The sequence below is a fragment of the Neurospora hispaniola genome (genome assembly GCF_033458365.1).
Source record: "Neurospora hispaniola strain FGSC 10403 chromosome Unknown B0T23scaffold_2, whole genome shotgun sequence".
In the NCBI taxonomy this organism is placed as follows: domain Eukaryota; kingdom Fungi; phylum Ascomycota; class Sordariomycetes; order Sordariales; family Sordariaceae; genus Neurospora; species Neurospora hispaniola.
In genome coordinates this window covers 2,331,626-2,358,581 of record NW_026944407.1, presented here as the reverse complement: position 1 = coordinate 2,358,581, position 26,956 = coordinate 2,331,626, and the positions used below count along the sequence as shown (strand labels likewise).

The following is a 26,956-nucleotide window of genomic DNA, read 5'->3' as shown; positions in this document are numbered from 1 at the left end:
TACGTTTATTTTCCTCTTAAATTCTATTTATATTTATTTTTTTTTCGGAATTAGGGTAGGCCTATCTCTGTTATTACTCTTCGCCGTATTTATAGCCCGTCTACTATTATTTTTACTTCTCCAGTTAGTTAGCTATATATAATAATTACTAGCACTTCCGATAAGAATATCGACCCTTAGCTGCGTAGGGGGGAAATTGCTATTATAAAATACCTCTCTCTTACCCGTTATATATATATAATAAATTAATTAATTATTTTATAGTTATCTAAAATTATTAGTATTTCGGCTATACCCTTCGGGTAGTTAAGTAATAGGTAGGATAATAATAGAAGTAACTTAGCTAGTTCGGGAGCGATTATAAATATAGACGAATAGAACGGGAATGAACGTATAAATATATTAGAAGTAGAATAGGACTTTATTTATTTATTAATATTTTATAGTTAGGTAATTCTAATTAATAGTAAATAGAAAAGTATAATATATTTACTACTAATTTAAACGATAATAATAATATTAATAATATTCTTAATAATGATACTATTACTTGGGATACTAATTTTAAAGTAATTAAAAAGGGTATTGTGAAGACTAAGTGCGAAGATTCTCCGTTCTACGAAGAGTCGATAAAGGAATTCTAGATATAATACTATAACTTCTAGTACGTCGGTATATTTATTTATATAAATAAGGCTAATCGAGCCAAAATCATTAACTTTATTATAAATTAGTAGTAGGGTACTACTCCTAGCGAAACCCCTAAATAGATTAAGAAGAAGTGTAGTTAGGCTACTAAGGAGGCCTTTAATAAATATAACTAGAATTATTCGATATAGAAAAGTCTTATTCTTAAGGCGGCTAAGAAGAGGATATAGGATTTTAATAAAGTGAATAAGATTTTCGAAACTTTAAAAGAGTAGAAGCAAATTACTAAATTCTTCCGAGAGAGGTGGGATTCGAATATAGACTTCGATAAATTTATCGAAATCTTTTATTTTATTAAAGATTCCTATAATATTAGGGAGTCTAGTCTTTATACGAAGGCGTAGTATAAGAGTAAGTGATTCGATGTATATTATAAAATCGTTTAAATATAATACTAATATATATATTCCTTTAGATATTTATATTTGTATTATGAATATAGTTAAAATATAGCGTAAAATTATAAAGAAGTATAAAGGTCGCCCCCTGTTCGACGAGAATGGTCGCTATAATTGGGATGATAAGGATTTTATTATTATTTGGAGGGATATAACTGAGGGAAATTAGAAGAATAGACCGAATTTTAAAAACTTCGCGTAAATCTATAAGGTTGTTAGAACTAGGAACAACTCCAAGCGGGCGAAAATTAATCCTAAATTAAACTTTAAAATTTATAATTTTGAATTAGACGAGGAGGAGGAGGCCGAAGAGACTGGCGAGTACGGCGGCGATTATTAATTCGGTTTCTAATATTACTGGTTACTAATATTTAATATATATTATAATCGAGAAATATAATATTCGTAGATTGTAAAATTTATTAAATTTAGTTACGCTATAGTTATGAGGTTATTAGGTTTTTCCCTTTCCTAATTATCTATTTTATTTCTCTTTTTCTATTTATTATTTAATGCTATACTATTTTTATTATATAGGAGGATAATAGAGGTATATTATGGGTAACGATGTATGGGATATAAACGATTTTCTTTTTTATTTATTATTTTATATTAGAATCCTATTTAATACTATATTATATTTAGGTAGTATTATAGTTGGGTTGTATAGATATTACGGATATAATAATAATAATATTAAATATAAATATTTATATTTATATACCCTCTAATCTCTTTTATATTCCTAGTTGACTATGTAATATAAATGATTATTTGTGATTATATATAAACGTTTATATTATCTTCCGCTATTGCTAATTTCTTGAGAGACCGTTGAAATAATAATATTTATAAAAAATTATAATTAATATTACACAGGTATCTCTAAATTCTCTTACTATATTAAATTATTGAATGTTTATGTATATTGGATTTGAGTTCTAATTAATATTAGGCTACGTAAATTTTAGATATTATTAAAATATTATAGCGAAATAGAGAAATAGCGAGAAAAAATTTCGCGTTATCCTATTTCGTATCTACCCTACCCTACGAAATAATTTTATACGTAATACCCGTTTATATCCGACTTAACCTTTATAAATTACTATAGGAAATCCTATTCTTATTCTTTCTATAATTTTATTATTCTTTTTCTTTCTCTTATAATTATATTATTAATTATCCCCCGTCCCTTTTATATTTAATATATACGCGATATCGATATTCTAGTATAGCTAGTATTATCACTTCTCCCTACGATTTAGTATCGAGAAGACGGCCTTATTTAGTAGAAGGTATTTAGTAAGTCTAATTTAAATGTATGCCGACGATATAAATGTTTTACTAATAGTTAATATAGTATTAAATATTATAGTTAAGATGAAGGATACTAATGTTAAAGTACCTTGTGTGTAGAAGAGGACTGTTGGTATTGCTACTAAAGTGATTAAGGCTCCTAGGGCTCCTAGGGCCCCTAGGATTCCTAAGCTGTTTAAGAAGGACGAAGATAGTTATATAACCTATAATAGTAGTTTCTACCGTACTATTTTAGAGACGTTTGAAAATGGTATCCTTAATATTAATAATGGTCTTACTGTCGGTTATTTTACTACGGTTCTTACTATAATACCCAATTAATTTAAGGACGATTTCTTTCTGGAGTTAAAGAAGATTTAGAAGAAATTCTATTTATAACGCCCTAAATCTATATAATTTCTTCGTCGCTTTACCGTAGAAATTAGAATTAATATAAAGTGTAGTATAGTCTCCTTAAATATTAAAGTCTTCGATAGTAATAAGATTTCGCCTTTTTTACTATATATTATAGATTTTATATCTATTAAGAAAAAAAATATAGTTAGATACCCGCTTACGAAGGTAATTAAATTTAAAGTGGAAATTTAATCCTTCGAGGAAGTAGACGAAAGTACTATAAATAAGTTCCTATCTACCTATTTAAAGGGCCGTTCGTTTATAATAATTGAATAATTAGACTATATAGGAAAGGTTGCCGCTACTATTACTACCAGTACTGTAGAATTGAAGGCCGATATAATAGATATTTTAATGGATAATAGAAAAGATAATTTTAATATTACTATCCCGGTTAGTACTACTAAGAAGTATAATTCTAATAGAAAAGGTCGTAGTAAAAAGATTATTAAAGTAAAAGCTGAGAGTATATTTAATATTTCCTTTAATATTTTTATTCCAATATATAAATATATAAAGGTAATTAATATTAAATCTAACTAAAACCTATTCTTAAATTTAACCCTACCGGATAGGAAATTATAGAGTAAATCGACTAAAGGGATGCGGATATTAAAATATCTTCGGCTTTAAATAGATATAATTCTCCCGGCTCTATATATATTAACGCCCTAAAGTACCGCAAGGCTATTATCGTTCCCGATTATAATCCTGGATATTTTAATAAGAAGCCTGCTTTTGGTCCCGCTGTATTTCCGAATTAGAAGTAATAGATAAATAAAAATAGCGGAACTATTTATAATAATAATATAGTTATTATTAATTAGCCCTTCCCCCTTCTGAAGCCTAGTAAAGTTAATAGAAATATTTTATTAAGTAATTAACCGTTGGTATACTATTATTAAATAGGAATTAAAATTTACTTAAATTCCTTAAACTGACGTAGTAGAAATTTGGAAGATTATTAAGGCGTACGATAATTTATATAGTTTAGTAACGGAGGAGTTATTGAAGAGATATCCTTTTAATTTTAATGTTATAGAAGAATTTAATAATTCTAGAGAATATTTTAATATATTTATCCTTTATAATTTAATTATTTTAAATTGGGAAGTCGAACGAAGGCGCTAATATACCGAAAGGAAGGTAAGGTATAATATTAGCGAATAATTTAATTAAATTTGGCCGAAATCTTATATATATATTTAATAGAGTAAATAGTAGATAGGGAATAAGTTATATATAATTTCGATTGCTCTAACTATTTCTTTTTTTACAATTATTTATTTTTATACGTTTCTTTATTAGATATTAACGAATTCTTCTAGGAGCGGGATTAATAGTATATTATATAGTATTATAATATTAATATAAATAGTATAAAATACTATATTAATTATAATAGAAAATGCCTGATAAAAATTAGTCTTTTTATAATAAATATTACTATATTTATATATTCTATACAATATTACCTTAGTACCTAATTTTAATTATATAAAGAATATTTACCTCTATTTAGGAGAGTTATATTTCTCGTACGCTCCCGCTCTAATATATAATAAATATAATAATATATATAATGAATAAGAATATTAATAATATATTAGTATATATACCTAATTATTAAAAAAAAGCATATTAGTAATTATTTTTATTAATATTTATAAAGTTATTCAATTCAATAGTAAATTGTAAGTACAATTAGATTCTATTACTATATTCTATATAAATATTGGTCGTTTATATTACTTCGTTCAATTAAATATAAGATTATTAGTATAATAGGATATTAATTATATATTTCCAGAAATAGTTGTTACTATGTAAAGCTATGCGCGACTGAATATATTGTTGTTAGTACAGCATTTAATTGATAGTATGTTGGGAGTGGAGATGTATGTTGTGGCGCAATGTATGTTGACCTATAGTAAATGTTCACTGTGTAAGGTATGTTTTGCTGCTAAAATGGCACCCGGAAACGAATATTCATGTAAGCGGCATACGCCCCATCTAATTTATATATCTCTGACTCTAATACTCTGTCAATAGGGAATTAGCCTACCTAATAGGGTATAACACACTATTCAGCTGCAACACCCCCTATTTAAGATGTTGAAAGACACGCCCCCCCCTCCAAGGTCCCTTGTGTAGCGGCTCAGAGGCTCTTCATTCCACTTCAGTTCCACTTCCATTCAGCGGGGTTTGGTCCCTTTCAGCACTTTTGGTGCTTGTTGTTTCAGGCGGGCCGTGACTGCCGTTCCCGTCCCATCATCCCTGTGCCCCACCCAGGGGCAGTTCGTTCGGTCTCTCGTCCGGAGCGGCACCCATCTCACCGTCATCTTCATCCCCCGCATCGGCCGACCTCCCGTCATCTCCGCGTGGTCAGGACCTTTTAGGCTCCACCATACACCGCACACTTCTTTCGGTCCGCTGCCGACAGGACAACACCCCTCAAGAGAGGACCTGACTAATCGAGCACACCCCCAATCCCTCCCTGCTGTGAGGCCGCAACTCAGCGCTTTGCGCCAACTAGACTGCGTATCTGGCCTTGACAGCAGTTGCCTATTTGATGAATAACTCGTTTCACGACTTTTGGCAAATGACAACACGGGCTGCTTCATGATGATACTGAACCCCCTTCAAGTGGTGGTGCGACGCCACCCTCGCTATCATACCCTATGCGCCTTTCTAACAACGTGTTCAACGGTCATGAGCGCCACCTCTTAGGGCGAATATGTGGCCTTCCCCTCCCCCCATTTTCGAGAACCATGCGAAGCGAATATGGCCAGAGGAAGGTGTCCAGACAAGCATCTGGATCTGTGCTACGATACACACCTGTGGTTGACACTGACATCCATAGCCAAGGTCCTTTATTCGTCAGTGGGGCATATGGTCCAGTCCAGTCGGCATCGAGTGAAGAAATGCGCCGAGTCCTGTCAACCGTTGGCAATACAGCAACCTACGGAGGCCCGGTCTATCGATATAGTGGCTGTGCTAATGTTGGTTGCCGCTGTTGTGCAAACTCACAAACCCGTCCACTGCTTTACCGTCAAGCTGAATGAATTAGTAGCCCTATGCACGGTTCGCCATACATGGGTGAGTGCTGCCCCAAACACTGACCTGGACCTCAGTTGGGTGGACGGCTGGCTCCAGGCAGTGTGCATTTTGCAGGTACTCTTCCATTGCTCCCTCAAATCAATCTGCGCATTCTACAATCATGCCAAAAGTAGGTAGTGTAGGTAATCTGGCTGTGTCGGAGCTTACCATTTGGGGGTCGCGAATGCTGCAAAGGACGGCGTCGTCCTCGACCTTGGGCGGGTAGGTGTCGACGGGATGTAGTGTATGATGCCGGCTGCAACGCTACCGTAGGTCTATTTGAGCTACTGAAGGGGGGCCGAAATAGAAGCTTGCAGCCCTGTTGGCCAATGGCATCACCACCCTGGGCCTAGGGCAGATCTTGGGATGGGGTGTTCAAGGGGACCATGTATGTAGTTCTGGGGTTGGAGAGCCTGAGCCAGGGGTCGAGTTGACCGGGGATGCTTTGGAACGATCCACAAACAACATCCAACACACTCGAAGAAAAGCCACAGCTGGTCGCAGAGAGGATGCTAAGTCTGGATAACAACCACCTGGGACGCCAGTCGAGGCAGTATCTACGGCCAACGTGGATGTTGACCCAAAAATGTCACATTCTCATCCCTTGCCCGCGGATAACTTACCGGCGGATACAAACACCACAACCATTGCTCTCTGAACTCGGCACTCTGCACAAGTTTGCTGCGCAATGAGTGATGATAGAGTATGACGTGCGTGACTACGCCACACTCGGTACAGGAATTCCTTCATGTTACTTACTCTATCCGTCTCTCAGGCGTCCATCACTTCTAGTTGCCCCCCTTGCAAATGCGAAGACCAACCCAACCATGCGGGTCAGCCGTAATCTGTACGGGTCGTACAACACATATCGACAAAGATGCCGTGCCCCAGCATTCCGATGCTGCCGTCAGGGCGGACACTTGCGAATAATATCATATCCCTCGCCTCCCCATGCCTCTTCTTGTTGTCTTGCTTTTTGGGCCCAAGGTCCTTCGCCTTTTTGCTAGTGTCATCATACCGTTAGCTGAGAGTTCCATAACTGCAAAGCAAAAAACAACACCCTTCGACACTGACAAATTCTGTCAGTCCGCTTCACCCGTTACACCCGCCGTATGCAAAAACAAGCTCACACTTCTACCCTAGTCTTTTCATTTTCTTCCGTCATGCCCGGGGAGTCCGGCTAAGATGCTCTCAAAGCCGGGATCCACAATCCGAAAGCTTGTCTCTCCGCGTAAAACCCTGTTTGTCGGCGATCACGAGGGCTCTTACTTTCACCACGACGATGAAGGCTACAGGTCAATCTACAGAGAGCTTAAAACAAGGTCATGGGGTCTTCGGAGGGGTTCAAAGCTTGACCTCGACGTCGCGAAGAAGGAGGACCTTCACAAAATACTTACAATTATCCCACCCCTTCCCAACACCCCGCTCTCCTCAAGGTCGTCTTTGTCCAGCTGCGGCTATAGCACAGACTACACCAGTCCTCATTGTTCTTCCCAGCGTGTCGGAGGCCAAAGTCCTCAGAGGAGTCCACTTCTTTGTCCTGAACACCTCGAGCACCAGCCACAGCAAGCCCAAGGAAGAAGCGAACCCTCCAGCATGACACCGGGGACGCCTTCTAGTACACAAGAGTTACACCAAATCGTTCTCCTGCCACCTTCGCCTCCTCTGCAACAAGACGAGTGGGACCGAGATCTCACGATTCGTCAACCAGATATTACCTTGACTGGCTTGGGGGTCAACCATCAATCCATTTACAGAGATGAGATTGCCGAAGGCTATACCGGCTCCCAAGAGCAACATCGTTTACCAAGAAATGGATATTTGAACGACATCGAGCAGCTCAATTCGGAGATGGATAGGGCATTCCAGCCAGAACGGTCCCCAATCGAAATAAAGCAGCCATTACCGCCGCTTGTGATCCCGCCGATAACATATTACTCGGCAAATCACACAAAGCCTTTGACGCCTGTGCATAGTCCCTCCCAGTGGAATAAAGCGCGGAGAAGAAGTCAGGCGTCATTGCAATCCTTCACACAGCCTTCCAAAAGGTCCTTTCTGCTCACAAGTCCGGCAAGGTTTGCTTCGGCCAGCAGAACAAAGAGAAAGAAGTCAAAGAAATCCCCCAAGCGACCGCGCATAGCCAGCACACAAGTATCAAAATGGGTGATACCAGACACTGCCCGAAGTTTCTTCCAACTTTTCAATCCTATCGTAGCGGATGAGGTGCTGCCGGAGAGCATCTTGCAGGGAATAATGGACAGAGCTTGTCTAACCCAATCAACGATGGATGAAGAGGTGACGGCAACCGGTCAAGAAGGGGATCAAACATCCCAGCAGCCCATTACGCCTATCGAACCGTTCCACCTCGACGACTTGCCGACACGGATCGACAATGCCGGTGTGAGTCTACCTGTCGCTTCGGCAACACTCTCATTTGCAACGGCACGACCCTCTTTATCTGATCACGGTGAGAGCACTAGAGACGATTGCGCAACACCAAAGGAGCAGTCACGAGATGATGGGCAGAAACAGAACCGGCCGAGAAGTCCTCCCATTGCCTTGGCGAAGAATGGAAAGGAACACAGTCTACCCATTATGTTTCGCCGCAAAGGAGAAGAAGCTCAACATCCTCCTGTACCCTCGAGTGTCGCTCATCTCACACCTTCCATTGATGGCCCCATTAGACCTGTACCGCGGCGCACTCCATCCAGGCAACTACCGCCCCTTCCGACTATTCCTGAGGGCATCACCAGTTCGATCATGACACCTACATCTACCTCGTCGCCTGAATTTGGCTCTGATACCAGCAATGACGACTTCATTTTCCTCAAAAGTACCCCATACACTGTGACGATGCCATCTTTCCGTCACGGACCAATCCGACTGCCCAAGCCCGAGCCTCCCACTAACCTGCTCGCTGCCAATGCTGAAGATGGCCTTGACTGGGTAGCCTTCCAAATCTCGATAGGGAGCGGTATCGGCGACTTCGACAGTGACCCCCTCGACTACTCGCGGCCTTCGGGAGCTGAGCTTAATGAGCGCGACGATATCATTGCGTGGTTCTCCGGTTTCGGCTTTGATGGGTATGGTGCGTTGAGGACCTTTCAGACCGCCGAAGAGGAGATTGAAGTCAGGAAGCACAAACAAGAAAATGCCCCCTTACATGCACGGTCCGCCAGTTCTGGTAGCCTCTTGAACATGGACTCACGAGAACCTCCAGACAGCGACAGCAAAGGCAGAGCATCCACCATGAATGAACTTTACCGAATCCAGCATTTGCAAGCATCAGACAGGGACCGAAAACGTTCTCATGAGCGGTCGGCGAGCGTCAACGATCAACTTCCTTTCCGTGCCCTTGCAACTCACATTGCTGCTCAGCAGACGCAGCAACCACACTTCTTGCTCTGGACATCACGAGAGACACATTCCTCAACCTGGCCTATCGATCATCAGTCGAGGAGGGACCATCCCGAAAAGCCAGCGACCAACACTCCCTATGGTCACACTCACAGCCAAAGTTGGAGTTACTCGCCGCCACCTTTCCCAGCGCTAACATCCGATCCTACCGTTCGCTGGGATCATAGCCGCGGTCGCAGTTCAAGCGATGCTGCCAACAACAACAACACCGACACCAATAACACCCCGGTTCCAACATCAATCAACCGCAATCATCCACCAACGCTGCGAACGTCAACACTAACAAAGACTTTATCCCGGTCCCAACCACCACCACACACCCAAAGACACGGGACGCCACAACATCAAGTCCAACAACAATCCTCCCTTGCGCCACCATCCTCACGATTCCCGTCACCAACCATTCGATCCGAATCCCCCTTTCTTCCAGGTTTTGCTTTCCAATACGAGCAACAAACAGTCATTCCATCGTCGATTGTCCCGACAACCCAACAAGATCAACAAGCACAAGCACAAGCACCACCACCACCACAACCGACAAAGCAAACAGCCAAGAAAATTCCTCAAGCAATCGATGCGGCCCGCGCCCGCACTTGGAAGCAACAACCTCAAGGGTCTCGCCACCACCGCCGCGCCGACTCGCAAGAAAGTATAAAAAGCCTGCCGCAGAGCCCGGCACTCAACATGGTGGTGTCAAGGGACGTGAATGGCCAGGAGTACGTGATTCCGATGGGGTTCAATTTGGATCATGACTTGGGGGATTTCTTGAAGTGGGAGGCGGAACATGTTGCGTGGAAGATTGATTGATTGATTGATTGATTGACTGATTGATTTGGTTGTCTGTCGGTGCATGGAATGTCTAGGGAAAAAAAGGAAATATGAGAGGGGGAGGGTTTCTGGCCACTGGACCGGGGTTTGTGAGGTTATCTTCTTGCACTTGCACATTGGATTTTGCTGTTACAGTACTCTCTTTCATGATACCACTTTTTTTAGTTGATCTATATCATAGAGAAAATACCTAATTTCTCTCCTCCACATCAATCGATCAAAACCAATTCTTGCTGAGTGTACACATCATATGTACTTGTTCACCTGGTCACTGAATCAATATTACTATCGAAGAACATTACTCTGCCGCCATCAACGACAGGAGACATCCATTCGTCTGGTCCACATTTACCCGAGGTTGACCTGACTCCTTAATCACCCACCATATGTTCATTAGGGGGTATAATCGCTTCGGATAATACCACTGTCAGAGATGCGTGTTCACCTTTCGCAAAAAACCGTCGCGAGATACATAAGGGGGGGTGCTTCCGATGCGCAACTGATATAAACTACTAGATCCTGCGACAATTGCTAACGCTCCACCAAGTACATAGGTATAACCTTGATTTGAGTATCACCACGCATCACTGACACTTCTTATCTACGAACCTCATGCCTCACTCATGTCAACATCATCACCCTCCCCTTCAGTATCGGTCTCCTCATCCCCATCCGTCGCATACGGTACAAACCGAAAATCCAAGAAACTCAAACCAGCTCCTCCTCCCGGGACACCCCCGCCCGCACCCCCAGCACCTTCCACCTCCACCATAAACTGCATGCTCAACACACCCTGCCCATCGCCCCTCAAGCTGACCTTACTCGCAATCCTCATTGCCTCTGTCGCCGCCTTGATCGTGTCAAACTTGAATGTCTGGCTCCATCTCCTCTCTCCTTTAGCCCGTTCCACCGCCCTGACCGAGAATGTCTCCAACAGATCCCTTCCACGCCTAAAATCCACCGTGCTCTCCACCCCCGGCCCTCCCGCACCACTGTGGCTTCCGGACGTTCTGAACCGCAGATACGGCTCCTTGCGCGAGACCACGATCGTCAGCCGCTCCGGGTTGATGCTGCCCACCTCCGCCAACGCGTCGAACAAGTAGCGCGCTTGCATAATCACCTTGAAGGAGAGGTCGTCAATATCAAAGGGTATGTCCTCCGGCATCTCGGGTAGGTAGGTGGTCAAATTGCAGGTCGTCTTGACCCCGGCTTCTTCGAGAATGATGCTGAAGGGCCCGCCATCGGAGGGGTAGCTGAGGATGCAGGTGCCGTTGGAAGAGGAGGCGAACCCGCCGCCGTGCAAGGTTTGGTGGCTGAAGGCGTCTGAACCATTACCGCCGCGGTGCTGGTGGTTCATGCGCGGGTTGCCGCGCACGAGAGGGTCGATGTCGGAGCGGGCTTGGCGGGCGGCGACGTCGGCGACGCCGAAGATTTGGAGGGTCTCGAGAAAGGCGGGGAGAGAGATTTGGAAGGAGACGGGCTCGGGTTCAGGGTCGTCGTCATCGCCATTGCCCGCAGCTGGCGGGAGGTTGGTGGTGTAGCCGGCGAAGAGGTTCTTGTTCCAGTGGGCGGCGCCTTGCATTACGCGGGCATGATCGGCGCTGAATCTGAGGCCCTCGGGTGTGATTTCGACGTGGATCTTGTTGGTAAAGCCGACTGCTTTCAGTAGCTGGTAGAGCGGGCGCGTGGAGCTGGCGACTGCCCTGAACAAGGGAGGGCCGGCGTCTTGAGTCGGTTGTGACATGTTGCTGGCAAGTGATGCCCAAGATCTGTGTGTGATAAGTGTAAAGGAAAAGATGGCGTGTGATGCGTATGATGTTCAGAAATCGGCTTGCTTTTGGGTAAATGACTCTATGTATTGTACAGAATCCCGCGGAGTCCGTAGGGCGAGGAGACTGCTCTCTTCTTCTTCTTCGTTTATTGATCTCCAGGGTATCTCAATATTAAACGTAAACTCCGACCGCGCAGAACATGTAAACAACACCGAATCTGCGCCCAGTAATGGTCAGCGATGGAGTCCGGGATAAAAGAATGGCGGATGGGAAGATGCATGGTCCAGTGGAAATCAGCCGAAACTCGAAGCACAACGGAAACGTACGCAAAGGCCAAAGAAGCCGGGATGCCCAAGAGAAGTAGATTGACGATGGACCGGTCTAAGAGGTGGTCCCAGGTCAGCACAGAATCAAACCAAGAAGATATGTCGAGGTCGCAACGGAATTACATACTGAGGGTAAAAGCGCCAGTCAAACTAAAGCCGATGAGGAGGAGGAGGGAAGCAACGAAGAACTGTGTGCCTTTGCCAACAGTGGGGAGAAACGGGCTGCCAGACGCGGCGTGCCAGACCTCGATCAGTGGTGAATCCATTTGGTCTGGGGAACAATTGGTCGTTGCGGAGAGTAGAAGATTGTACGAATCAAGCTGGAGCTCAAGATCTGGACATCCAAAGGGCACACAACGAAGAATCAAGATTCAGACGGGAGTTCGCTGAGAGCTTCCCCCGATCAAAGCTGAAGCTCCAGCACACAGACGGGGACCTGACAGTGGACAGCGCTGCAGTGAGGTGAACGTGTTCGGAGCCGAAAATGGCTTAGCGTGGATCGAGCTTGGTCCCGCCCGCGAATCTCAACCCCTGTTAGTCAGCCCTGCTGTTTCCACCTTGCCCGACGGAATGGTCCACTTCTTCCTGCGGCCGCTCCGCATCCACCGCTCCACCACACGTCCCCCGACGCGGTCACACTTCGCATCAAAGCAACCATCATCCATCATCAATTCATCAATTGCGAGCACATTCAAACATCGACCGGTGCTCAGCTGAGGCGGATATGCCCGCTAATTCCGTCACGGCCCTGCCGTACAACATCAAAATGAAGGAAGAAAGTCAGTCTCCCATCACCCCTCTCGCCACAATGCCCCTCGATCGGTCAAGCCCCCCCTTCCCCCCCCCCCCCCCCCCCCCCCCCGGCCACCCACGGAACCACTGACACTTTGTTTGAATTGTCTACAGATACCAAGCGCAAGGCTACCGAGGAGCCTACCTCTCCCTCGTCGGCGAAGCGAATCAAGCATAGCGACTCGAACGAGGAGAATGAGGACACCAAGAAGCCAAAAATCCCCGCCATTCCCTTCCCAGAAAAGGCCGCCGTTATCGAAGAACGCGACGGCGAAATCGAATTCCGTGTGGTTAACAATGATGGCGAACGCGAAAGCCTGATCATTCTCACCGGTCTCAAGTGCATCTTCCAGAAACAATTACCCAAGATGCCCAAAGACTACATCGCCCGCCTTGTCTACGACCGGACCCATTTGTCGATCGCCATCGTCAAAAAGCCGCTCGAGGTAGTGGGTGGCATCACATACCGACCATTCAAGGGCCGCCAGTTCGCCGAAATCGTCTTTTGCGCCATTTCTTCCGACCAGCAGGTCAAGGGCTACGGTGCTCATCTCATGTCGCATTTGAAGGACTATGTCAAGGCTACCTCGGACGTCATGCACTTCCTCACATATGCCGACAACTATGCCATTGGCTACTTCAAGAAACAAGGCTTCACAAAAGAAATCACACTCGACAAGTCAGTATGGATGGGCTACATCAAGGATTATGAAGGTGGCACTATCATGCAGTGCAGCATGCTTCCACGAGTACGCTACCTCGAGATGGGCCGCATGCTTCTCAAGCAGAAGGAGTGTGTTCAGGCCAAGATCCGTGCCTACAGCAAATCTCACATTGTCCACCAGCCCCCCAAGCAGTGGAAGAACGGCGTAACACCCATCGACCCTCTTTCAGTCGAAGCCATCCGCGCTTCAGGATGGAGCCCAGATATGGACGAGCTCGCCCGTCAGCCACGCCACGGGCCAAATTACAACCAGCTGCTGCACCTCCTCAACGATTTACAGAATCATGCCAGTAGTTGGCCCTTCTTGGTACCCGTTAACAAGGACGAGGTACATGACTACTACGATGTCATCAAAGAGCCTATGGACTTGAGTACCATGGAGGACAAGCTTGAGAAAGATCAATACAATACGCCCGAGGATTTCATCAAGGACGCCAAGCTCATATTCGACAACTGCCGAAAGTACAATAACGAGAATACCCCATATGCAAAGTGCGCCAACAAGCTCGAGAAGTACATGTGGCAGCAAATTAAGGCGATTCCCGAGTGGTCACACCTCGAGCCTTAGAAGGGTGAAAGTCGTGAGGACCGTCAGATGGAGGAGCAAGATGTGGACAATGACAACGCTGTCACACATGGCACATATGAGAACGCTGTTGCCTACGTCGATAATGACAATGTTGATGCTGATCCAGATTGGAGTGAAACTGGTCCTGCTACTAAGGCTGGCCGCGTCGATCAACTCCCCAAACGTGGGCGTGGTAGGCCAAGGATCCACCAGAGAGGGGGGAACACCAACAGCGGCCGTAGCACACGGACACATCCCCAAGCTCAGAAAAAACCAAAAGCATTCGATCAATCCTCTGGAGAGAAAAAGACGGCCACTCCATGCTTTGAACCCAGGAACACCCGAGCCACCGCTAAGACGGAGGATCTGGTGATACAAGAGACAATCAGGACTAGTACTGAACCTGAAAGTCGTCATGGCAGCCGGGCACTGTCCGCTGGTGCAGACCAAGAAACGTTTTATATGAAAACTGGCCTTGATCTGCGAGCCTCGAGGGCTGACCCTGAAAAGTCACGTCCCGACTATGCAGTACAGCCATTCCAGGATCTAGAAACAACAGCGAAGCTACCATATCAGGAAATGGGTGGTCGAAAGAAGACAGAAGGAAATGGCACTGCCACTGAGAGTAATGTCTCGAACATGAACCAAGACCATACTCAAGGTTTCGTACAGGCACCAGAGCCCCTCATCTACCCGAACGGTTTTGGAAAATGGGAACAGCAAGCTGCACTAAGCCAGTATGGAGAAGATGTCCTCTCGGAGTTTCGCGGAATATGGCGAAAAATACCTACATCCATCGACACCGACTCACAAAGTCGGAGGAGTGCCGTGGACGTATGGAAGTCGCTATTGGATCCAAATCTAGCTACCAGGTTCCGTGCGCCACTGTCAGCACGGTATCGTGAATACAACAACCGGTGTAAACAAAAAAAATGGAGCACGGAACGGCTAAACGAAATTCCTCCGGACACGTAGGGAAATGACGAGATATGAGGAGGTCAAATCACCAAAGCAGGACGACTCGCCAGTGCCGCCGCATCCGAAACGACGCAAACGTGCGGCATCGTCACAGTTTGACAGTGCCTTCTCGGACAGTCCTGGACCGAGCCAAGGTTCTGCATGGCGGATGATAAGGAACCCATATGAGGAGTCTGTCACGGACCTTTCGCGGAAGCACGATATAGAAGCGGATAGCCCGACCAAAAAGGTGTCTTTTAGAATTCGGAACGAAGGAATTTGAAAATGACAGGAGTAGAGGGAGAACAACCCTATCGGGAAGCGCTAGAAACAACGGGAGGGCCCATACACGGCGGAAATGGAGGCTCACGAGGACGAGCGAGCATTTACTTACTGCAAGAGAGTGGCATAGTCTAAGTGCGAATATGGCGTAGGCATGCAGTTGGCGATGTCCTCTTTCTTTTCGTTCTATACCTTTTTTCGGTGTTTAGCTATCGTGTTTTTCAGAGGATGACTTGAGTAATGGTATTATCTTTCGTGTAGATGTTTTTCTTGAGCTATGCATCCATGTGTTCAATCTAGTGACGTATGGCCACAGGTTGGTTTGCTGGATGACAGTAAGCACGTGCGACGTTCTCACAACTCATCTCGCTCGGCAACAGGATGGATATTGATACAACAAGGTAAGAGACTCTCATCAGTACGTGTGTGGACCATAATAGACTTGACGTTATCAGTACATGGTATCTCTTGCTACAAGTGCCAGCAAACACAATAACGTAGATCGATGTTGTATTAATCCACTCCCCAAACAGAAGCAAGACTCCATTTTTCATTAAGTGAAGGAAAAAAAAGAAAAACGTCCCTTAAAGCTAAGCATAAAGCATGCTGCTCTTCAACTTAAAGACCACCAACTAGATAGCGGCGCGCCTCTTGAACTTGGCCTTCAGCTTCTCAAGCTTCCCCTTCCTGGCGAACTTCTTTGTGAACTTGGCATCAAAGACATCCAGCTCAACCGCCCTCTTCTCCATAGTGATGTCGGCCCTCTTGCCCACTTGCGCAGGGGTAATATCACCACAATCTGGCCTCTTGAGCTTATCACCAAACTTGTCCGCGGCCCAAATCAGCACGCCATTGGTCCAGCCGAAGCCTTCCACGACCTCGTACTCGCCTCCGCTACCAGCGACGTTGGTCGAGTTGTCAGAGTACTTCTCGAACATGATGCCCTTGAGGTTGGAACCGAGACCTTGCAGCTTCGGCGTCTCCGATGTAGACCCGCCGGTGGCGTACCAGGTACAGAAGGTCGAGTCGACGTAACGCTGAGCAAGACGGAGGGCCAGAGTCTGTGTCTCCTGATAGGCCGGGTCATCCTCGCCGAAGGTGGCCGGGGTGTTGAGGAGGCCGTCCATGAGGACATGCATGAGGGGTGGCCATACGTTAGGCTCGTCCCACTGTTGGCCAGTGACCAAGTTGGTAGCAGGAATGCCACCGGCCTTGTTGTCGAGCAAGTTCTTGATCCGTTCAAAGGCAAGCTTGACAGCCAATGGGTTGCCTTTGAGCTGGTCTGGGGCAGCACCAGTCCAGAAGGGGAACATCTGGTTGACAGAGAAGAGAACCTGGTAGCCCTCGGGGGTGCCGCTGGGCTGTTCGAAGGGGAAGACTTGAGGGTCGGCGGGCACATAGATATTTTGGGAGGACGATGTTAAGTTATAATCAAAGTAGCTCCACAGCGTCGAGTTCCACATGAGCTTGTACATGGCTTCGCTGCGCTGTTCGGCTTTCTTGGCCCACTCCTCAGCTTCGTCCTTGCTACCCTGCTGAGCGAGAAACTTGCCGATGGTGACCTCATTCTGGTAAAGAATCGAGTTGAGGTCAACAGGGACAATTTCGAGGACGTTGAGCGAGCGGAGAGGGAAGTACACGTCGCGGGCAGCGTCGCCAGGGTTCTTCAGCCATCTAGAACTGTAGTCCCATCCTGACTCGGCGCCACTGGCGAGGTTTGCGTAGAGCAGCGCTTTCTGGGTATCATTGAGAGGAGTTGTCTCTGGGTAAATGATACCAGAGGTAGCATAATAAGAGTTGTTGTTGGCGGTAATGTAATCTTCACGGTAAGACTCGGGACGGGGTTGGTTGTTGTCGACGTGGTATCTGCGAGAAAGGATGTTAGCTAGACAAGCTCAGGTCATGCCAGATCGTTCTTCCGCTCGTTCAACTAACCTCTGGAGAGAGTATGTCTTTCCATCCGCAGTGACTTCGACCGTGCGGTTGGTCATCCACCACTCCCATTCCTTCTTCAGAACTGGCACCGCTCTCTCGAGGATGCTTGTATCATTGGTGTGTTCAACATAGATCCTGACCATCTGCGTCAGGAGTGGAGGCTGCGAGCGGTCAAGGTAGTAAAGTCTTGCTCCGTTGGGAACAAATCCGATCTGCTCCACCAAGTCAAGGAAGTTCTCAATAATGTTCTTCGAGATCTCGGTGAAGGCACCCCCCGTGCGAAGAAGACCTTCAAGAATCCAGAACGAGTCCCAGTAGTAGGGTTCACGGAAGCGGCCACCAGCCACGACGAAGGTACGGTTGACGGGGATGAAGCTGTCAGCGCATCCCGTGCATAATTCGCCCGCGCCAACGTATTTCCTGGTAAGGTCTGGCCAGATGTTGATAACCGAATCGACAAATTGCCTGATCACATCGTCACTGACATTGTCAAGAAATGTCGGCGATACATGGAGCTGGTCGGTTGGTACTGCTTCAAGCTCGCCACCAGCGGGTCCGAAATAGGTGCTGAGGAATTCGTGGAGCTCCGAGTTGTTGCTCAATGGGAGGGTTAGCTTGCTGAAAGCTTCAAGCACCTCATCCACGGGTTTGATGGTGGGCCTACAAGGAAGTTGGGTCAATGACATGCTTATACACCAGAAGATGTTGGGCCAAAGACTTACATATCGACGAAGGTCTTTGAATCGGAGAATGGACGAGCTAGCTCGACCTGGTGTAGAAGTTCGCCATAGCAATAGATTGGCGAGTCGCATGGAGCCGTTACTGAGCCATTGACATACAGCGCGCGGGCTCCAGGCAAAATAGCAGCAGCCAGGGGCACAGTTGCCCCAAGGAATCGTGATACCATGCTTGTTGTTGGTGTGAAGTCGGGAAAATGTCGATGGCCTCACTACCTCATAGTCCAAAACTAGCCATAAGGGAAAGAGTGTTTTTTGGGGGGGGGGAGGAGAAGGGAGAGGAATAGCAGGTTTATTATACCGACACACAAGACAACAAGAAGCTGGTCCAGATTCCCAACCAGTCAGGTCCAACGAACGCCACCAATTTCTGTAACTCCACAAGTGGTGAAGATCAGGACAGGAAAGAAGTACCGATGACAAGCGTGGTGATGATGTGGGGAGTGCCTGCCAACCCGGTAAACTTTCCACTTAGCCCCAGTACACTACAAACTTTCATTACTATGTGTAACATCATCAAATCCGGTAGTTTTTGCACCCGACGATGAGCAGGGCGCTCAGCTTGGAGACCTGAAGGCTCCCTTCGATCCATCCATCCCATCATCAGCGGCAAGCAGGCTACTTTCCTTTTGCGTAAATCTGCCCAACTTATACATGCAACGGAAACCTGCATGCAGCCCTGATTCAGGAAACAGAATCGACGTGCGTCGAGGTCAGGTAGGCGAGCATGGCGAGGTCACGCTTGTTCCCCTGCTTCCCTGCACCCCAGCTTGCCAAGAGAAAAAAAAAAGTGACGCTGATCCTCTCCGCATTTCTCCAGGTTCTATTGTTTCCTTTGTGTCCAGGGCCCATCCCGAGTGGGACTGGTCAGCGTGTGAGGCATTTCTGGGGAACGTGAGGAATGTGTGTGTTTTTTTTTTTAATCGACACCGAGTTTTCGTGTCTCATCTGCTGGATCCAGCAACCCGAGTAAACCATGACGTGCAGTATAAGGGGTATTGTTCTCGTGTTTCAGTCCCCCAATTCCTAATTCCCTGTACGGTTGTGAAAGCAAGCACATTTAGTTCTGAGCATCTCATGTCATGCAACATGGAAAGCTTCCCGCTGTGGATGACAAGCCAATCAATAATGTCCGTGCAACATTAGGTCAAGTAAACAACAATATTTCCATCTCGTCTCTCTTGCAGAGCTTGTCACTGGACACTTGAGGACACAACATTCGGCCATCCAGACCTGAGTGTGTGGATTGGTGTCATCCGAATACGCGGAGAACGTGATAACTCGGCATTCTTGTCGCGTTTTCGGAATTGGCTCGGCGCATGAATTGCGTGGGCAGAAATGCAACGAGCAATAAAGTGAACAACACCAACTGCCGATTGAATTGTACAACAACAACACCGAAGTTGAAGAGCTTCAGATTGGAGAGTCCACATTCTCCCCGCATCCGGGGAGTCCGAGTATGTATCGACTCCAACAACCTTGGCTGACCTTACCTCCGGCATTTCATTGACCGCAACCTCTCGGCGCTGTCATTCGCTCTTTCTCAGTGACGTCAGGCTAGCTTAGTGGGTACTCGGAGGGTATGGGTGGGGTCATCTCCATTGCGGGAAGCAAATGTGGGGTCGAGGCCCGCTGTCCTGGGCTCTCCTGTCGGTGGAAAGACGGGGAAGTCCCAGTGCGGAGATAGAGAACAGCGTTTCGGTCGGTGTTGAGGTTTGCCAGTCGCAACATCACACCAGGACAGGAACACCCGCCCCTTTCGATCACCGGCAAATTCAATATGTAGTAACCAACCGGTGTGTTCAACTCCCGGGACTTTCAACCATCTTTTTGAACCATCCAGTATTCACGACACATATCGTCGGCGCAATGAAAAGGACTATGCGCTTGTTTGTACACGACAAGATGAGATATCCGCTAATTCAAGTCACAACAGTGACATGTGGAAGTCGGGATACACAAGAGATGCCATCCACATAAGAAGCAACCTTTGCGACTGTGTGCTTGGTACCAACAGGTTCCTGTTGAACAAAACACCGCACCATCATGATCTTTGAAGGTGCCGGCGGTGCCTTGCGCCCGAGTCTTCTCATTCGCTCATCGGCAGTCAAGCCTTCAAGCCCACACCTCTTAGTCAAGAGCGTTTTTTTTTTTTCGGCCCTTTTATGGATGTAGAGAACGGGCCGGGGGTTCACGGTAAGACTTAGACTCTTGGATTAGGTAAATCCAAAAGACATCGCAAGAGGCTATTACGTAGTACTCTATTTGCTCCGATATTGCGATATCTCTCCATCAGCCTTCTGAAAACCTTCTCCCGTCTTTGTTGTCTTCTCCTGCATGATCGTCTCGAAGATGCTCTCCAGCTTGGGTATTACACGATCACGGTTTTCAAAAACCTGGTAGCTGATGACCAAGCGAGGTGCCCATAACTTGAGTCCCGATTCTTTGCCGAGCTCATTGATCCTCTCCACCGAGCACTTCGCATCGTTCAAATCGAGCCACACCATGTTGGTGTCGACAGGATGAAGAACCTTGCCGCCCAAGCCCGTCCATATCCTCTCGATCTCCTTGGCCAAAATATGCGCTCCCTTCAACTTGCCGCCTTCGCCACTGGGCCCCTTGCCAAACGTTTCGTCAACGGCAACCCTCGCAGCAGCCGCCACCACGCCCGACTGTCTTAGTCCACCGCCAATCGACTTTCTTACCCACCGGGCATGCTTGATCACGTCCTTGGGGCCTACCAGCATGCTGCCAATGGGTGCTCCAAGGCCCTTAGAGAAGCATAGGCTGATTGTGTCAAAGCACTTGGCAAATTCGGCAAGGCTTCCAGCACCAGAGGCCACCGCCTCCCACAAGCGCGCGCCGTCGCAGTGCATCTTGATCCCATGCTCGCGAGCAAAGGCGGAGATGCGGCGTACCTCGGAGAGCGGCATGATCATGCCGTTGAGTGTGTTCTCGAGCTCAATCACACGAGTCGGGCAAGTGTGCACGTCGTCATCGAGATGAATGTTGGCCTTGACGTCTTCGAGGGTAAGGTAGACGCCGTTACTAGGCATGACAGGCTTGAGCATGGCGCCCGTTAGAGATGAGACACTATGAGATCGTGTTAGGGCTGGTCTAAGTACTAAGAGTAGAGATGAAGACGGAAAGACATAAATAGCCTCACCCTCCAGCCTCATATTTTACAATGTGGCAGCGGGCATCGCAGAGCACACCGTGAGGCGGTTGGGTGAGCAAGGACCTCATAGCTAGCTGATTGCCCATAGTGCCTGACAAAACGAGGAGGCCGGCCTCCTTGCCGCACAAAGCAGCGCAGTGGGCCTCAAGGTCGCTGGTGGTGGGATCTTCTTGTGTGACATCGTCGAGCAGAGAGCAGGACTGGATAGCGGCAAGCATGGACGCCGTGGGAGTTGTCATGGTATCACCTGAAAACCCTTAGTCGAAAGCTCGGACTTGCAGTTCTTTTAGGATTCCCTACTGCGGAGATCAAAGGCTCCCGGGCCGGCGCTGCCAATCCAGGCATTTTGCACATCTGACTGGCCCATCTTGAAGGGTGTTGTTGACGAGAAACCACAGGACTGTCGAACGGACGAAAGAACCACCGGGGTTCTGAACGACAAGCGTAAAGGTTGTTGATGTCGACCAGCGATGCAAAGTTGTCGGGCAACTGCTCTTGAGGCCTGGGCCGGCATGGTCGATTGAAGTGGCGAAGAAATCACGTCAGATTCACCGTTGGACATCGGACAGAGGTGGTCAGCCCGGCGAGCTCTAGACCTCTTACCGTGTGACTCTGCGGGCATATGTCGCCGTCTCCGGCATGCCCTGATCGGAGCCCTGAAGGACAAATGCTATCCACTGTAACGGTGCCCCACCTTCGGATCGATTTTAGGCTCTCGATAGAAATTCCCGTCACGGCCCGGCAGACCCGGCGGAAGCTGCTCGGGGAATGGAACATCCTGGGCATTGGGCCATTCTTTGTTGCGTTTGCATGAATAAGCTTTGATAAAAGCGTTGGAGGCTATTTGGAGAGTTTCTTTGATTTAACATGTTCTTGGGAATTTTTCCGTCTTTTTTTTTTTTTTGTTTGTCTCGCCCGGACATGCAATCGGCCCGTGAGGCCATTGCAGAAGGACGCAACCCTCACCACCAACAGGACACCACTAGAATGTCATATCATACCTTGAAAAGCCCTCGCTGTACTGCCGCTTCCAATGGGACACTGCCACGAGTGATGCCGCTCGACGACACAGTAAATCATACGTATGCAAAGCCCGTTGAATTTTCACAAAACTCCCGCTTCGGAGGTCGGGATCCAGGTCCTCACAATTACCTATTTGGGCGAAGAATTGGTCAGAGCGCCTCGTGCACAAAAGTACCTCCCGAACTCAGTGTTCTCAAGTCATCTTTCGCGTTTCCCATGCTCATCACGGTGAAAGTATACAACGACTATGGCAAACACCGACGGGTCTGAACACAGCATAACACCCGAAAAGAAAGGCTTTTGTGGCCAGCTTAGATGCGAAAAGGCAAGAGCATCCCAGCCAGGCGTTTGCTGTTGACCAGAGTGCCGGAGGGACCTGCGACTTTAGAGGTGCACGGACATTCCATGTCAGGACCTGGATGATCCCACATCCAAAAGAAGGAGGTAATTGATTGTCGCGGACCTGGATACCGACGGCCCCCAACTCTTCCATGTTCCAATATTCTATGGGCGGCCGCTTATCGCTGTTCAGGTCGTTCCAAAAGTCGGTGTTTAACGATCCCTTCGGCCCACTTCTTGAGTCGGAGAAAACGAATGGGATGTTGTCCGAAAATCTTCGGACCCAAGCGACTTCGGGCCCCTCAGCCAGTATGGATTTGCTGTGCTCCGAATGGTGACTTTAAGGGGTGCACTTGCAGAATCTTCGGACACACATGTTCCTTCCTGAACAAAACAAATACCATAAGAGGTGCCTGCCTATCCGTGGGGTCCCGTCGAAGAACCAAGACTTTTACCATCGATTACAGAAGAAGGAACAATGCACAAGCTCAGCTCCAACGTTTTTCCCGTCTGACCGCAGAAACTGGCGCCCAAAGCAGAAGTCTAGCGTTGCCCTCCGCTTCCCCGATCTTCAGTCCTAGACACCCGGCCTCGTCTCCATCTCGCTCACTCAGTCCTTCAACTGTCGGGGCCATCAACCTTTACCAAAATCTTTGATTGTTCTATTTGCAACCGTACTCCTCCAACTTAAAATCCCACAAATCAACAGGCACAATCGCCAAGCACGAATCTGATCCAACCATTCATTCTCCTTGCCTGTACTAATGCGGCTTCTGTTCGAAACAATACCCCGATCGATGCTCCTTTAACGGCTCTGCAATGCAAGGTTCCTCCTCCTCTGAGCCAGAACAGAACTCGCCCACATTCTGTAAACAACAATCCATTCCCTCAGCTTTATCTCCACGTCCATTGGCTGGACTAAGACCTAACACCCCAGGCACAGGACAACCAGCGCCCATGCATCGCCATGTATATCTGTCACCAGAGCTCAAGGCGAAGCCAACGGAGAAGGACTGTCCCACAGCCTAGGATTTCCAACGTGGAGGCCCTCCCAGTCCCAATGCTCTAGCAAGGTTGGAACTCCTCCGTCGAGTGGGAGCAGTTGCACCCCATTGAACAGGTCCAAATTGTTGTTCAAGTGATATTGTTGGAGCTGCCAGTCAAGTTGCCCGTATTGGCCTGGATCGTTGCGTTGAGCCGTCTCATACATAGCTGGCTGGAACTTGCCAAAGTGATCCACGGTCGTTTGCCATGGTGCTGTTGCTGCTTCTACTGGCGGCGGCGGCGGCAGGTCGCATACCTGGAGGGGCTCTGCATGATTTGGCCCAGCATCATCTCTTACTGCTGCCTCGGGTGCAGCCGAGTTGTTGTCGATGACGGCTGAGACTTCGCCGGAAACATTGCTGCCGATATTGTCGCTTTGACAAGGTTCCTCAACCAAGTGGATGGCCGAATCGATACTCCTGCCCTGCCGAGCAGCGTCCGCGACTTCGAGCCCACCAGCAGCCGAAGAAACACTCGGAGACGCGCTCGTGATCTTGGACTTCACTCGCTTGGTGGAACCCATTAGTTCTTTCTCCCGATAGCTAAGTGGCAAATTTGCAACCATTTTTTCCAGAATCCGGCACAGGCTCAATGTCGTCTTTGAGTCGCCGGTACACTCGTGCAGCATACTCAACCCGCGCTTGATGGATTCAAGGACAGTCTCTCGATGTGGCAAATTCCGGGCTTCGTCACGGACCAGTCCAGAACACAAGACAGTGGTGGTGTCAAAGATGCAAAAGACGGCATAGTGGAATTTTGCGCCGGCAGAGGCGAGATGTTCGAAGAACGTCCGAGATACTTCCATGAGGCCCAATGCGGCTAACACACCCGACTCACGAAGTTCCAGCTCCAACTCAGACAATGGCTCTGCAGAATCTCGAGTTACGAATTGTTTGAGAGGATCGAACAAGCACATGTGGCCGACGAGGTGAAGATAGCGACGTTGGAATACGATCCAGTCATTCTCCGCGTCCCATTGAGTGTCTGGGTTTTGGAGAACATATGCAGCGGGCAGTTCGTCCATCCACTTCTGTACAATGTCTTTCAAAGCCTCACTCATCAAGGCCTTACTCATTTCGGTCGGGATGGAGTTGCCGGACAGCACGGTCTTGAGTTCTGCTGCCATCTTCAAGCACAGGGAGCTGTGGAGATTTATGTGCAGAAAAGGAGACGGTTTATCTGGGTTTTCGGGGTCTTTGTCGAGAGCTAACGTTGGCTCTACGAATGTGCAGTCGGCGTGGTTCACGAGCAATGGCCGAGAAAGCATCGAACTCAAGGTGCTGCCGATGTGTTAGCACGGTCACGGTTGGCTGGGGCGGGTTATTTGACTTACAAGTCCCATATATACAGGATACCCCAAACACGTCTTCTCATCTCGCGGTCAAACTCCGACATGCCATCAGATAAAGAATCCTGGTGAAGTCCTATCTCATATGCTGCATGAATGGCAGTTCCTAGGGCATGCCACGCTTCGGTCCATTTCTCGGCCGACTTGTACCAGAAAGCGGTCAAGAAGAGCTGCTGGACATGGGCTAGCCCCCCTTTCCCAGAGGGTACCGTTTTACTGAGCTTCTCCGCTGTTGTGTGCAAGGTGGTAGCAAGTGTCAATGCATCAGTCCCAAGCTCACGCTCTAGTCTGTCCATGACGCCAGCGTCCAAGATGTACAAGGCCGAGCAGGCACAAACCCGCAGGATTAAACTGGTCAACTCTGTTGTACGCTTGTTCGCGGGTGTCGCCCACCATCCATCATACTGGGTCCTAAACTGAGGTCGATACAAAACGTAGTAGTGATGGTTTGCACCGTTGAGCCAGTTGTCCACCAAACAATCTGCTAAAGGTCAGGCACAATCTCGCACGCAACGGAAAAAATCGAAGGGTAAGTGGCATACCCATATATGGCTTGGCAGGCATTGACATGATGGCAGTTTGCAGTTCCTTCGACTGGACAGGCTCATCGTCCGCATCAACCGTACCCTTGTTTGTCTTACCAAGCAACACGTGGTGTGTGTGTGGCATATAGCCGAGGGCATTGAGAGCATCGACCTCGTCGGCCTCGTCGTTTTCACTATCTTGGCAGCCGTTCTCATCGAAATAAGACTCTTCGGGGGACTCTAGAGCCCGTTTCTTGGACACACTGAAGAGAACGCCACTGTCAGAAAAATGTTTCCATTGCCTCCAAGTTGTCTAGCTTATGATATGGCTTACCTCGATGAGCCCTCGTCAGAGGCTGTATCGCTTTTGTTGGCTTTCTTCGGAACAAATCTGCACAGATGGGCGACTCCTCTCTTCGAGCAATGGTTGCATGGAAACTGACGATTACACTAACTTCAAAGTTAGACAGGCGTAACCGTTAAGTCTTGGAGACCTCGTAGAGACTGGAGGTGTCCAACATCAAAAGCGCCTTAAAACTTACCTTCTGCTTCCGACGACGACACTCCAAGCACGAAATCGGCTGCGCGTTGCCCTCGGTTGTCAAGCTCATGATGGCCGTTGCGACGAATTGCTGTGCACGAGCGGCTGGGAAAATTAATGTCAGAGTCAACAAAAGCAGAGATATCTTGTCACACTCAAGATGGGATGATACCACGCCTTGGTGAGCGCGGCTTGGGTGTTTGATATGTGTAGGTAAGAGGGGGGACCTCTAGCAATGTTGGGCTGAATGGGCTTGACGTGATGCACGCGGTGTCTGGCTTCGAAGACAAGAGCCTTGCCAGTATCTGTGCCACAGAAGTTACAAGCCAGCTTCAGAAATTGCCTAACGATGCTAACAATATCAGCAGGCATCAGTTTAGTGTACATCAGCTTCTCGACAAAAATCGATAGTGCAGACGTCGAAATACCATCCCCTCCTTCACCGCCTTGTCTCCCAATCATTTCCCGCCAAGTGCTGTCGGAGAGTTTTGGGGGGGAAGGGGGGCACATCGGTCCGCGCCTTCTGATCGCAACCCATGTCCCTGGTGTGCATCCGAAGAGTGTTCACGAAACCAGTACCCCGGTTCTTGGGTCATGGCAATCGACAGGGAAGGCCTGTTCGGGTGTCTCTGATCCCGACCTCAGCCAAGTGATATCAGACTGGAAAGGGAAATAGAACCGAGCGGTACAGTGAGGATAT

At 47.7% G+C, this 26,956-nt stretch overlaps 7 protein-coding genes across 7 annotated transcripts; 3 read left to right on the top strand and 4 right to left on the bottom strand.

Annotated features, from left to right (window-relative positions):
• The first annotated feature begins 6,979 nt into the window (after positions 1–6,979).
• Positions 6,980–10,366, top strand: B0T23DRAFT_353079 (uncharacterized protein). The gene is made up of 2 exons (XM_062836103.1): positions 6,980–7,002; positions 7,065–10,366. The coding sequence occupies exon 2, from the start codon at positions 7,107–7,109 to the stop codon at positions 10,143–10,145; it is 3,039 nt and encodes a 1,012-aa protein (XP_062695526.1). The 5' UTR covers positions 6,980–7,002; positions 7,065–7,106; the 3' UTR covers positions 10,146–10,366.
• A 110-nt stretch (positions 10,367–10,476) lies between these two features.
• B0T23DRAFT_410697 (Rad1-domain-containing protein) lies at positions 10,477–12,678 on the bottom strand. Its single transcript, XM_062839410.1, has 3 exons — positions 12,392–12,678; positions 12,265–12,319; positions 10,477–11,935 (listed from the first exon to the last, which is right to left on the bottom strand). Exons 1-3 carry the CDS (start codon positions 12,528–12,530, stop codon positions 10,777–10,779), a joined length of 1,353 nt encoding a protein of 450 aa, XP_062695525.1. The 5' UTR covers positions 12,531–12,678; the 3' UTR covers positions 10,477–10,776.
• A 310-nt stretch (positions 12,679–12,988) lies between these two features.
• Positions 12,989–14,348, top strand: B0T23DRAFT_438028 (Bromodomain-containing protein; the record flags this gene model as incomplete). Its single annotated transcript, XM_062840644.1, has 2 exons — positions 12,989–13,043; positions 13,171–14,348. 2 exons carry the CDS (start codon positions 12,989–12,991, stop codon positions 14,346–14,348), a joined length of 1,233 nt encoding a protein of 410 aa, XP_062695524.1.
• B0T23DRAFT_79380 (uncharacterized protein) lies at positions 13,973–15,593 on the top strand. Its single transcript, XM_062841803.1, has one exon. It carries the CDS (start codon positions 14,376–14,378, stop codon positions 15,321–15,323), a length of 948 nt encoding a protein of 315 aa, XP_062695523.1. The 5' UTR covers positions 13,973–14,375; the 3' UTR covers positions 15,324–15,593.
• A 558-nt stretch (positions 15,594–16,151) lies between these two features.
• B0T23DRAFT_79364 (glycoside hydrolase) lies at positions 16,152–18,671 on the bottom strand. Its single transcript, XM_062841802.1, has 3 exons — positions 18,245–18,671; positions 17,523–18,182; positions 16,152–17,453 (listed from the first exon to the last, which is right to left on the bottom strand). Exons 1-3 carry the CDS (start codon positions 18,427–18,429, stop codon positions 16,220–16,222), a joined length of 2,079 nt encoding a protein of 692 aa, XP_062695522.1. The 5' UTR covers positions 18,430–18,671; the 3' UTR covers positions 16,152–16,219.
• Positions 18,672–20,378: 1,707 nt separating this feature from the next.
• On the bottom strand, positions 20,379–22,304 carry B0T23DRAFT_373886 (pyridoxal phosphate-dependent transferase). The gene is made up of 3 exons (XM_062836819.1): positions 21,738–22,304; positions 21,426–21,684; positions 20,379–21,352 (listed from the first exon to the last, which is right to left on the bottom strand). Exons 1-3 carry the CDS (start codon positions 22,057–22,059, stop codon positions 20,521–20,523), a joined length of 1,413 nt encoding a protein of 470 aa, XP_062695521.1. The 5' UTR covers positions 22,060–22,304; the 3' UTR covers positions 20,379–20,520.
• A 1,483-nt stretch (positions 22,305–23,787) lies between these two features.
• On the bottom strand, positions 23,788–26,326 carry B0T23DRAFT_311145 (uncharacterized protein; the record flags this gene model as incomplete). The annotated part of the gene is made up of 5 exons (XM_062834626.1): positions 23,788–24,985; positions 25,177–25,675; positions 25,734–25,993; positions 26,050–26,129; positions 26,258–26,326. The coding sequence occupies 5 exons, from the start codon at positions 26,324–26,326 to the stop codon at positions 23,788–23,790; spliced, it is 2,106 nt and encodes a 701-aa protein (XP_062695520.1).
• Between the last annotated feature and the right edge of the window lie 630 nt (positions 26,327–26,956).